General features: G+C 38.7%; 1 protein-coding gene and 1 long non-coding RNA gene across 3 annotated transcripts in view; one reads left to right on the top strand and one right to left on the bottom strand.

The window, feature by feature from the left end:
- The window catches only part of LOC144061473 (uncharacterized), a 31124-nt gene that overhangs the window by 11840 nt on the left and 6168 nt on the right, over positions 1–13116 (top strand). For both annotated transcript variants that reach the window (XR_013296187.1, XR_013296186.1), the window contains exons 5-6: positions 12486–12632; positions 12892–13108. This is a non-coding gene — a long non-coding RNA (uncharacterized LOC144061473). The remainder of the gene's footprint in view (positions 1–12485; positions 12633–12891; positions 13109–13116) is intronic.
- Positions 2600–13116, bottom strand: part of loxl4 (lysyl oxidase-like 4) — a 28241-nt gene continuing 17724 nt past the window's right edge. The window contains exons 9-15 of the mRNA XM_077581972.1: positions 12897–13064; positions 12475–12637; positions 11785–12028; positions 10381–10496; positions 9948–10084; positions 5649–5760; positions 2600–5572 (exon numbers count right to left, since the gene is read on the bottom strand). Coding sequence (XP_077438098.1) covers positions 5502–5572; positions 5649–5760; positions 9948–10084; positions 10381–10496; positions 11785–12028; positions 12475–12637; positions 12897–13064 — 1011 coding nt within the window. The 3' untranslated portion in view covers positions 2600–5501. The remainder of the gene's footprint in view (positions 5573–5648; positions 5761–9947; positions 10085–10380; positions 10497–11784; positions 12029–12474; positions 12638–12896; positions 13065–13116) is intronic.

Raw genomic sequence — 13116 nt, 5'->3', positions numbered from 1 at the left:
TGTCATTCACAGCGTGCACACAGTCCCGCCATTGTGGAGCTGTCTGTGGTCCCCATGGGGCAGGTCAGGGTGGGGTTGGCCGAGGGGGCCTCCTGAATAAAAACATTGGCTGCAAACAGGATGTGGGATCAAAAAGCTTCGTCCGAGCGAAGTGTTTATGTGTGCCAGTTGCTCATTATTCCGCTGTCTTCTTGGATCACTTTTCATCAAGTGGTACGGTTTTAGATCTGCACTGTATGATGTGTGAGCGGGGTTGTGATTATGGTCTCGGCTAGTGTGTTGAATTCAACGAAGAAGGAGATAAAATGGCGGTATGTGCTGTCACCATTCCGAAACAAGAAATCTTTGAATCCTTTTTCAATAATGTAGGATTGGGTTTTCTCATTTAGTCACTTATAGCATCATGCTGACTTTTACGCTGCTGGCATAGTATCTCCTCACAGCGTCATCCATCCATCAGTTTTCTACTGGTTGTCCCAGCTAACATGGGTGATCACCAGACTATAATGAATCCCCGTAAATTTGCTTATTTGAGAATAGTTCCTTGGAAACCCGTCCTCGGTTATTCTCTGAAAACTCGATATTTTCCATTTTGTGCTCAGGCCAAAGCAATAAAAATACTACTTTGCCGCCATTTTGTGGAATTGTGGTGTTGTTAGGCTTAATTCATTGGTTGAGTTTTTTTCCTCTGCATTTTGAGATCCACCTTGTGTGCCTTCAAAAGTTGAAACTGAAAGTATCTTTCTACTTTTCTCACGATGCAAATGCTAGCTAATTCTACTTCGATGAGCCTCATCGGAAAGTGGCTTGTTTAAAATCCAAAAGGAAAAGAAGATTTTAACTACTACTAACATGGATTCATGATTGTGTACATGCTGTTGGTGCTTTATGGTTCTCTCCGTTTTAACCATTTAAACCTATGAACAATTACGAATATTTAAATAGATTATGAAATGAAATGTTTTGGGAATGTGGGAGGAAGTAACACAGAAGTAGCGTAACACATTACAATTCATAATATTGCAATCTAGTTACTTTCAAAAGAGAGGAAGTAGTAATATGTAGTGATGGGAAAATGAAGCTTCATGAAGCACTTACGAATTTTTTTTTACTCCTCTACATGGTGTTCTTGGTTTGAAGATAAACGCTAGTGCAATGGAAATTAATTACATTTGTGTCTTTTAAACCAAGAGTGCCATCCAGAGAAGTCCAAAAATATCACAAATGCTTCATGACGCTTCATTCTTTCATCACTAGTATTATGTAATTATGGAATTATTGCCCAGTACTGTTGTTTACCAATTTCATCATTTACCTTCATGTACGGGAATGTTGTTCTTCATTATGGCATATGCTGTAGATCAATTGAAAGTTCATATAAATTAAAATGGCTAAATGGAAATTGGGCATTCGGACTGAAAGTGTAAATCCGGCCTTGATTGGTTGGTTGTACTGTGGATGTGATTCGTTGGTATGTCCACAAGTAACAACTTTTTTTCCCAAGTTCCAGGCAGTTGTGTTTGGAGATAAGTTTAGCTCGTTCCAAGGTGGGCAAAAGTAGCGAACCAGGTGCTCCGCTTTCATCCTGTTTACCAAACAGCTGTTTCATCCCAGTCGGCTAGAGACCACTTCACAGTACCTCTGTTTTATTTCTGGGCGTCTTGTCAACTAAGAGCAAGTCAAACATTTTGTTATGACATTTCCTTCCCAGACGCACACTTTCTACCTGGTTTGATATGCTGCAGTTTGGTCATCACTTCCAGGACACTCTGTGTGTTTGTGTTACTCAAATAGTTTGGGCCAGTTGTCGGCTTGTCTGGGAAGGGAAGGGGAAGGCGCTGTTTGCGAAGGATGAAGTCAAAAGCAAGTCGAACAGCTTGAAAGGCTTTGGCTTTTTTGGCTGAGTGCTTGTAACTTGCTTCCAGTCGTCTTTTTGTGGATCCAAAACAGCACATTCTGGTCAGTCGGGCTGCAGGTGGAATGTAAATGTTACCCAACACAGCATCGTTTGTCTTGTTCAATGAGGAGAAAGTTAAACAGACAAACAGTCTGCACGAATTAACAAGAAGCAGACAACAAACCTGTGACCAAGTTTTATTGATTCAGTCATGATGAATGCTGATATTATTTAACCATAAAATGTTCATTAGGACTATTACATGTTTATTAAAAAGTTTTAGTTATATTCAGAAATGTTAATTTAGCTCAAAATGCCTTAATTGTTGTATAGTAACATTTAATGTAAGTAGTCTGATGTTTCCAACCAACCGATTCTTGTCAAAATTGGTAAAGAATTTGACAAGTTACCTCAGTACAAGTGAATGGAAGAGATCGCTCTTCCCTTAAAGCTCATCTATTTGATCAGGAATTTCATCAGTTTTATTGATAAAAAAAATCAATGTACTGCTTAAATTTACTGCCTATATTTGTTAAATTGTGTCACAAAATTGCATTCTTGTAAAACTTGACTCCTGTCAAATTTGGACTTTTGTCATGTAAAGCATAGCAATTATGATTTTATTATCATTATTGGAAATATTTTCTAATGAACAAATATTTTGCATGAATCTTCAGGAAGGAGGCAAGAAGCAAACGGCAGTTTAGTGTGTGACAATGAAGTTTTATTAATTCACAGTCATGATGAATGGATGGATGGTGATTTGAAGTGACTCAGCCAGTGTTTATCCACTTATCCTCAGTTTCTTCAAGCACAAATACAAAGATCACCTTCACATATTTGCACCAAAGAAAGAAAAGGTGGGGTACAGATGGTGAGAATTGTGTGCGTGTGTGTGTGTGTGTGTGTGTGTGTGTGCGTGTGTGTGTGTGTGTGTGCGTGTGTGTGTGCGTGTGTGTGTGTGTGTGTGTGTGTGTGCGTGCATCACAGCAAAAAACACCCAATTACATGGACACATGTTAAATGATGTCTAAGTCCCTGAGAGCTCAGCTTCCTATGAATGAGATTTTAAAGAAGCACCATTTGGCTCACACTCTCACTGGCCATAGGGTTGCTACACTTATAGCGGATTACATACAGTCATATGATGAACATTAAACCACGTGATCTAGGGAACTGCATACAATTTTAAATAAAACACAATAAAACTATAAACATAGCAATTGTACATAAGCACAAAGTGACAGCAAACACTGCTTTCAAGTCTGCTTGTTTTTATATTTGGCGTCATGTTGTTGACTTTGAAATGCTAGCAAATTAAAGGTAATTTCAGAAAAACTAACAAAAAGATGAGTCCTAATAAAGTCACTTCTCCTGAGACATTAATAGGATTTTCAAAGAAAAGCACTAGAATGAGTAGAAACTTGACAATTTTTGAGAATAGTTATTTGTGTCTGTTTTATACATAGTTTGATAAATGTGATTTATATTTTATACAATTTCCCTGTAAATGGTTGTGAAAAAATTACCTACAAGTTTCAGGGCTAATATGCAATCAGATAAACACACCCAGTAATTAATAAGCATTTTGCAAAATGCAGTTGAATGACTGTTAAGCTCGAAAGTAAGTAAGTACCAGGACAATGCTGAAAGGAACAAATAGTATCCATTTAGTAATGTTAAAACTATTATAAGGAAAAAAGTTGTATATTTTAGAGGAAAAAAGTCAGTAGCTAGCAGTTCAATTGAATTTTTTATATCTTAATATTTTTTTCCTTAAAAAAATATTTTTTTCAAGAAAATTCACTCTTCTCATATTACGACTTTATTCATATAAAATTTAAACCATTTCATAAACTTTGATTTAATCCTTTGACTTTTTATTGCAATTTTAATATGTTCTTTTTGCAAAAGTGCAGCTTTATTCTTGCAAAATCCTTTATTACGATTTTATTCATACTCATCGATGTATATCATTTGTTCGAAAAACTTTATTCTCATCTTAACGCTCAAGAAATAATGAATATTTTTTATCTAATCTTTATGATTTTATCTGATAGTATATAGGCCGACTGTATGTTTTTTTTCATGAAACATTTTCCTCATAAAATGGTCTTTTCTCGTAAAATAGTACAACTTTACTCTTGTCAGATGAAGGCTTTGTTGTCATACTGTTAGAACAGTGTGGCCCTAATACTCATTCAGAAAAAAATAAATAAAATATTATATTATACATGTATGAGTTTAGTGATCATTTAGCTACGCTAATTAACAAATAATAACCCTGTTGTCTCGTAGACAAACATGTTATTCTCTTTTTGGAGAGCGTCATTGTCATTTGTATGGCCTGACTTCAAAACGCTGCTCTGGGAATAAAATAAAATAAAAAGATATCTGCATGTACGTTTCTAAAAAACTTAAATCATCTTTTTCCTCCCATAAATCAGATCTGTCATCCTCTGTTGCCTTGCATGTGACATTTATGGAAAACAAAAAATCCCGTAATTCTATAGGCAACTATTCCACAGTGTGCAGAAAAGCACACGCGATAGTCTTAACCCTAACCTTAAAACTAACCCAAACAGACATAATTAAAAGGCTTTTTTATATTTATATATTTATATTTATATATATGCTCTCAAAGCCTGCTGGCATGCCCTCCACAAACATGTGGTTGTCTGTGTTACACTGTTGTTCCCTCCCATCCAAAAAGCTTTGAGAGAAAAAATCCTTACAGTTGCGTTTTAATAACCGCATTTGAAATTCATCTGTTGTATCTTGTCAAATGGCCCGTAGCTAACAAATCTCTTACTGAATGTGTTGTGTGAACCTTGTGAATAAATTAAATATCAGTATAAATAGTACATGTGCATATGAAAACACCAACTTTATATTTCACTGTATTAAAAAACAACTATGAAGCATATATATATATATATATATATATATATATATATATATATATATTCTGGATAGGTTACTATGGTAGCTAATTGAAAAGAAGATTACAAGAATACTGATGTAAAAAAAAGATAAAGTGCTTTGTTACATAAAAGTATTACTAAATCTTGTTGTTTGAGATAACAATTGTTTTTGTTATAGCCAAGGAATAAATTAGAAATGACTGACTTAATTCACTGTTGTTAGAGAAGGAAAAAAAAAAAGTTTAACGGTCCAGTATTGTCTGATATACTGACGTAAAATTCCAAAGCACCGTTTTTATATCCATAGCTGATCCAATAAGATTTTTAATATGCCTCCAGATCGATATGCAGCAGAAAGAACAATATTTTATCCAAAGATTTCATATTGGGTATAACCGCTATCTTGGCAACAGATTCAATAGTATTCCCTGTGTGTACGTTTTGAAAAATCTAACTAGTCCACATTCACCATTTTTTTAAACTACAGTAATAACAGACAAAAGCTGTGTGAGCCGCTCTTGTCGTTCGCCAGTCTAGTTGAGTCTCGTTGATGTGACGTTTGATCCGCTGCCAAGCCAAGCAGCTTTTTTGTGTTCTATGCTGTTGTGGGCGCTACTGGAAGCTTTCCAAGAGTCACCACCCTCTGCCCACCTTGAGCAGCGTCCGCAAGGATTTTGTGTCTACACAAAATTGTTGGTTATTTGCCTCTGGTGCTCAAACAGGTCTTCGGTCTCTGCGCTGTATGCGTCTCCTTGAAGGATGAAAAAATGGTCAGAAGTGGCAGAGAGTGGTGCCGTCGTTGAAAGTGGGAAAACTTTGGAGCTTACCTGCATGACATCCGTACATAAAAGCTCTGTGGCCGTCGTACTTGCAGCGACAGCGCATGACATTATTCATGAAGTCCGACTCGGCCATGTCCATAGAGGGGTTGACTTCCACCTGACAGACAGACACAGTCATCAGTCAGTCTAGACTGGTTGTTTATCTGATATTGTACAGTGGGATCTAGAAGTTTGAATTTAAGGGTTACTGATAGGACGACCATGAAATAAGGCGGTGTCATGATAGTTGAAACGAATTGCCATTAAACCCTTCATTTCGGTAGGTTTCTACTTCCTGATTTTGTTTTGTCATCAAGCTGTGTGATATAGCGATATCATGTATATATATCGTAGATGATATTAAAAACATATACCGTATGACAATAGTCCCCAAAAAACGGTCCGTGGCTCTCTACCTGTCCAAGGGTGATTAAATATTTTAATTTCCAAATTTCCTGGGAGGACACTCGGCCCGGCTTTGAGAGACTAAAATGATACTCTACGTTTACTCAAAGATGCCATACATTATAACTCTTTCAACGTATACCACCTCTGGGTAGAAAATAAAACAAAAAACATGACTCTCTTTTGAATAATACTTGACAAATTAATAAATAATGACACTATGTTGTAAGCTCAACCTTTTTTGCTCCCACGATCGACCTATCATTTTTACCATATTTTTTAATTTAATGTTTTTTATGAGGTGAGCAGGGACGAACCCATGCCCCCTCTGGTTTGGCAGTGCAAAGCATTAACAGTAAGCTAAAGTTAATAAAAAACTGCTTTTATCCTTTAAAAAAACTTTAATATTAACAAAAAAAACACGTACACAATACCACTTCTTTTTTTCCCCCTACACCCCTCACGATTGACTTGGGAGCAGTCACGGTAACATGATGAATTCCGCCTCCCATTTGCCGCACAATGAAAAATTGATATTTTCATTAATTTATAAAAAATTCCCTGGACAGGTTGTAAAAAAGTGGACATGTCTGAGCAAAAGAGGAAGTTTGGTCACCCTATGCTCATCATGAAAAGTTGTATTTGCTGAATTTGTTGGGCAGGTTCTTGCTTTTGAGGCAATTCATTTATTTATTTATTTTCTGTTTTTTGTGCAATATTTCCATCATCTTTGGAATGATGCTTATTTTTTCTAATGCACAAGGGAGTATGTAGTGACTGTTGAGAAGAATCCCATTCATTTTAAACATGCAACAAAGACATTCTACATAATGTAACTACACAATGGCCGACTGGTGAGAAAAGCTTGTATAAATTTGCAGTTAAGGTTCACAGCATGTGGTTTTGCTGCCACTTGCTGACAAGCATTTACTGTCACTCACAACAAGCTTATACATATACTGTAAGTAAACCTGATTTAGGTAACAATCAAAACGCTGTAAGTTATTTCAACTGCATCTTATTTCTGTGTCTTATTCTACCGTACAATTTAATAACACTGTTATTTGGAGCACAACTCTAACTGCTCATACGAGCTTTCTCTTAAGTGATAACACTAACAAGTCATTTACTCTAATAGCTGTTCTGTAAAAAATCCCCACCCACTTTAAACACTGGTTACACACAGTTACAGGCACAAAGGCGGCAAACTACAAGAAAGAAACCGAGGCCAAACTGGAAAGAATTTCATTTTGGTTTTCATTTCTCGTACAGTTGACAGCGTAGCCAAAATTATCCCAGTTCATTCGGAGTAACAAAAATGCTGTAATTGGCATGCCATGCAAAAGTTTTGCAAGGAAACATGTACAGAATGTAAATAATATATCTCAGTTGGATGTAAATTTACACTTTACTGAAGGAACATTAAGGGGTGCTTGTGTTTTGATTGTAAGGTTTTTCCCAACACTTATCACGCATGGCAAGTCATTCAACACTTTTCAAATGATTTCAGTTTGAACCTTTTGAAAAGAATGACATCAAATGTGTTTGAGTCACAGACAATACCAATAAGATGTTGAGACGACACCATTTTAAGACCTGACTGGACACAGTTTTAGTGTGTAAAGGGCCGTTTAGACACACTTTAAAATTATTCCTTACTCAACAACTGCCTCTTAATTTTCCTTGTAAATTAGTGTTTGAACCTTTGCCTGAGAGGCTTTATCGTGTTTCTGTGTTGGTTTAGTGTATTGTTTGGTGGGAATGTGACTATAAAAGTAAACAGGGTAGGAGGAATTCCTTGGTGGCAAATTATCCTTGTCTAATGGGAGGGGAGGCACAGTGGGAGCTTCACGACAAGTGAGGTCATCCTTAACTTGGGTAATTGATGTGTTTCATTAGCACAGGGTGGATCGGAGGGATGGTCTGATTAATCTGTTCTCAAAAGTCGGAACTGTCAATTTAGCAAGTTTAAATATAAAATGCTTTGGCAATTCAGTCTAATTTGCTTAGTCACTTCTTGACTCTTCCTTAGGACCGTATGATCATTTACCTTAATTTCTATCCTCCACATAGAGCACGTACAACTATATAATTGTAACCAGAGTGTTCCAAAGACACTCACTCAGCCAGCGCTCAAAATCATGCGTGATTTGTGGATTACACGTAAATTAAGTAAATGTTGCTCCAACCGACAAGCTTAATTACAATGAGTGAGCGTCGCAGACAAACATCAGTAATTATCAGCCGAGAGTTCCCACACATGCAAGGCCATCAACGAGCTGCAGACGGCTGCAAAAATGTGCGGGATGGGTAAGTCTGCAAGAGTGAGGTGGAGGATAATGATGAGCTGCAGTCCTTGATGTGTTTTACGCTATAGTGACCGCAGACCTGATGGTCTGGCTGAGGCTCAAGTAATGACAGAGACGGAGAGGATGGTTGAGCTAGATTGGGAGGTCGGGATGTTAACAACGAAAATAGACGTACGGTGTTTAACCAGCAACCGACCAAGAGAATATCGGGAGCCTGTGAGAATCGTCAGGCTGAAAATGTCTCAAAAGATATTTGGTGAGTGAGACAAACTACATTCAAACTGGTGCTCATGTTTGCATGATCCATCCATCCATCCATTTTCTACACCACTTTTGCAATCAATCACAGGCCAGAGACAGACAACCATTCGGAATCACATTCACAGCGTCCTCTCACAGAGTGGTTTGTAAGATCAATAATTCCAAAGGTCTCTAAATGTATGACGATTTGAGTAGTAGCCACGGCCACCTCCGTTATCGTTATGTTGTGATGGCGGTAATACATTAGTTGTCTTAGCAGCCAAACAAGAAGAAGAAGAATGCGGAATAGAGTAGAAGAAGAAAATATTGTCATCTCCAGGTAGTCATCCAGAAATTATTAGGTAACTTATGCTGCTTTCGAGACAGCTGGGAAATCAGAAATACCCTAGTTGGAGCTTACAATGTCTGATGTCAAACATTAAAAAAAAATTAAGAAAGAAAAAAAACATTGCTGTGTTTTCACTTTGTTTGTGAATGGATCAATTGACATAAACTGATACCTTGAAGTTCAAACTAAAAATGTATGCAGGAAATATTCCCTAAATGTCTAACTTTCTTACACATTCATTCAAATTTGGGGGGCGACAGCCTTCATACTTGATGCCACTCATGGCGTCTACTAACGATAGCTAGTCAGCTCGGGCTAATTGGCTAACCATAGCTTTCTGAGCTCTGATACTTCATTCCAAACTGCTGAGAAATTTAAAATAACCTACTTGTAAATGTAAACAAAAAATTATTTTAGCGACTAGGCACGCTAACTGTTAGTACTCCCAAAAGTAAACTACATGAACCAGTTTTTGATCATCTTTTAACACCCTCTTGTTTTGTTGCGGGCGAATTTGACCTATTGTAAAGTTACAAAAAAAATAAGCTTTTTGATAGGAAACTTTTATTAATAATGAGTTTAAAAAAATTATACTAACAATGTTTTGATGGGAGGGGGTTGGATCAGACACGTTTAGAGAATTACACATGCCCTGGGTCAAAGTGACCCAGGAAGATTATTGCAATTCCTGAGAAATGAGGAGACAAAATGAGGGTTAAAAAGTTTAGTGAAGCGATGTATCTAAACAATTTCGAGTAAAAAAGGGTTGTATTAATTGTTTATATAGACTTTCAGACCATCTCTGAACACCAGCATTGTTATGTGACTTCAGTGTGAGTCCCAAGTTTGCGTCAAGGATTCCTCCCTGGGCAACTGTCCCAAATTTCAGACTCCCCAGTTTTCTGGAATGCAGCGCTAAATCGGTTGAACTCGCTTTTGAAATCATGCCAAACTTGAACAATGTTCAGGGCTGGAAGAGCAAGTAGAAAGAGGACTACTAACCTGAAAGATGTAATCTCCAGGCCGCACGTCTGTCACGTCAACCCACTGACAGTCAATATCATGGCGGTAGGTATCCCAGCAGCCTACAGAGATACCCTGGTCCCCCATGTTGTAACAGGAAAAGCGCTTTTGGGAACCTAAAACACAGCAAAAAAAAAATCAGTTGAATTCTCGTCATCTTCATCATCAAAGTTAGCTTAATGCCTGCCACTTTGTGAATAACATTTTGTTATGAACGCTGCTTTTTCACACAAGCTATTTCATCCATGATGTAACAAGCAAATGGGGAGTGAACAAACAAGCACAGCGGCGATCTAATACATTAACCACGGAGTAAAACTCCACACTACTGGAGTTAAAATATTGATATTAATTTCCTGCCACTAATGGGAAGTGCAGATTTTGGGTGTGTGTGAATGTTGGTGAATATTACCGTCAGGGCAAAACGTGTCCTCCAGACAGAAACTGGCCTTATGTCCTTCTGCAACCCTGGTGCCGTTGAGAGTCAGCAGGTCATAATGTGTGAAAACCTCGATGCTGTGGTAATGCCTGAGAAGAAAGAGAAAGATGGAGAGGCCATGTAAGAAAGAGAGTGAGCATGCCCAGAGATGGCAAAAGACCAAAATGACATGTAACTATTGTTTTGCTAACACTAACTTACTGGAAAAAATAAAATAAATGAGTTAGTTATGATAACAACTGAAAAAAAATACATCTTATGGGTAAATATTGGGGTTTGAACTGATTAGTCAGTGAGTCAACTGTACAACGATGTACAACGAGATGATGGCTTATTTACATTGTGTCAGTTTTTGATAAAGTAAGGCGAAGAAACTACAGATACTTGTTTTCAAATCTAGGCAGCAAAAGTAAAAAAGCCTTCATAAAAATTAATACTCATGTACCTGAAAAATCTACTAACAGTAAGTACATGAACCAAGTATTTGTACTTCATTACTTCCCACCACTTAGCATGCATTTTTGTTTGCACATTAACATTAAATGAACACTGCTCCCCTATGGCGCGTAGCCTCATGACCTCACTGCTTGAACACGAGCATGGGTGTCACCATAACACCTCTCACAGAGGCTTGTTTTAGCGTCGAGTGGCCTGTTTACCCGCACTCGCTGAATGGAGGTCTTTGAACTCCGCGTCCGTAGCACTAATGTGTTGAAGAAACAACTCACCGGTCACCTTATGCTGTCCTTTGTACCCCTTTGCGACTTCGCTAAATGGATCGCTTCACACGTGCGTGGGACTTCATGTTGGAGATATGACCGCTGTCCGGGTTCGTACGCGTGCTCAAAGGTCAAAGTCAAGCATTTTTCTATATTTTCGAAAACACTGTTCAGGCCAGGGTCGATTATAAGTTGTTACTTCTCGCTTTGCTGCCAATCTTGATCTTATTTATTTGGCTTCTTCGTGACGGGCCTTCAGGTGCGCACGTCATCGAATTGAACGGAGGTTGCCGAGCGCTGAAGCGGAATAACGTCCACCAAATTTGGCGGCCACTCTTCATCTATTCACAGCTGCTAATTAAGGTGACAAAGATTCTTGTGTTAAACTGGTGATCTTGCATGCTACCAGCTGATTCCTTGTCATAATCTACATGTTTTCTTTCCGGCTGGTGATTAAATTAAATTTAACTCCAAATTACTCCACACGGAGGCCATTAATGCATGTTTTCCAAAAACCCGCAACTCATCTGTGTCCAGGAGTCTCTAAAATAAATGACCACATTGCTTAACCACAACATCCCACATTTAGTAAAGCGTTCTTTCCACTGCAATAAATCTCCGCAACACATGCAAATTACCCCGCGTTGGGATGAGGTACCTGTGACACTGGTGCCACGTCCAGCTCTCCCTCGTCGCTTTGGGTCGGAAATCGGAGCGTCCCAGGTTCATGATGCGCGAAGAGAAGCGCAGCAGCCGTCTGTGGCCGTAGGGCCAGTTCATGCGGGCGGCAGAGGAGGACAGACAGTTCTCCTCATTGGCACAGCTCAGCAGGTGGAGCGGTCGGTCTTCCAGGTAGGCCGTCTCCTGGACCAACTGGGCATCCAGAACGAGGTCGGGAGCCGCTGAAGCAGGCCAGACGAGAGATAATATTTGAATGATTTTATACACATTTTGATTATGTACACTGGAGTTTAGGGGTGTTTACATTTTATTTGAGACTATTTTAATTTTACTTTAGATTATTTAATTGTATTTATTATCATTTAGTTTGAGGCTATTTTAATTCATTTCAGATTTTCCTATGTTCTATGAGAAAATAAATGTTTAATAATTGAAACAATTTAGACATCTGCCGGTGTCCTGAAATGGATGCTGTTCAATGTTAAAGGTTCCTCTTATAATATCCATCCATCTATCCATCCATTTTCGATAGTGTTTGTCGTATGTAGGGACGAGGGTGTGCTGGAGCCTATGTAAAAATGTGCTAAATAATAAGATTTTAAATTCTTTACCTTTGTAGATTTCTAAGTTGAACTTGATATATCCGATAGCTAGAATTTGGTCTTACTTTCTGAGCAGGTGACCCCAGCCGCTTTAGGTCCTCCACCTCTTGGACAGTGCATGTGGTTGTTACGGCGACACTGCTGAACTGAGAACTCGGTGCCGACGCAGTGAGTTCCGCTGAGGATCAACTCGGCTGCGTTTGAGTCGCTGGACCAGTACCAGGTATCCTGTCAGAGGCAAGGGGATGCTTGCAATTCATTGTCCAGCAGAGTGAATTAAAGGCTATAGATTGACCTCCATCTCTTCATTTGTTTATCTGTCTTTCATTAACACCTCTGACAAATTAAAGGAGCGCTGCAATTCATCAAAGAGATGGAACTGGTCATTCAGAGCCTCTTGTACTAAACATCCAAGTAATGGAGGCATGCTATTTCATTTGGGGGAGAAGAAACCTAATGGACTGATGTGGTGTCACTTTCAGGTTACCTGATGTGCACTCGCAGCGAATCCCAGACCCAACTGTCTGCACACCACCATGGCCTCATTGATACCCCAATTCTCACTGCAGACCGAACCCCAACGCTTACGGCCGCCCACTTCCATCAGCACCTCCACTCGGCCCTCTGAGGGAACCCTGCCGCCAGCCAGACGCACCTGCAAACATGTCTAAGATTAGTCACCTTTGAACGGTGAAAAACGTATGTGT

The sequence above is a fragment of the Vanacampus margaritifer genome, chromosome 12 (genome assembly GCF_051991255.1).
Source record: "Vanacampus margaritifer isolate UIUO_Vmar chromosome 12, RoL_Vmar_1.0, whole genome shotgun sequence".
Classification (NCBI taxonomy): Eukaryota; Metazoa; Chordata; class Actinopteri; order Syngnathiformes; family Syngnathidae; genus Vanacampus; species Vanacampus margaritifer.
This window is presented reverse-complemented; position numbering and strand designations above follow the sequence as displayed.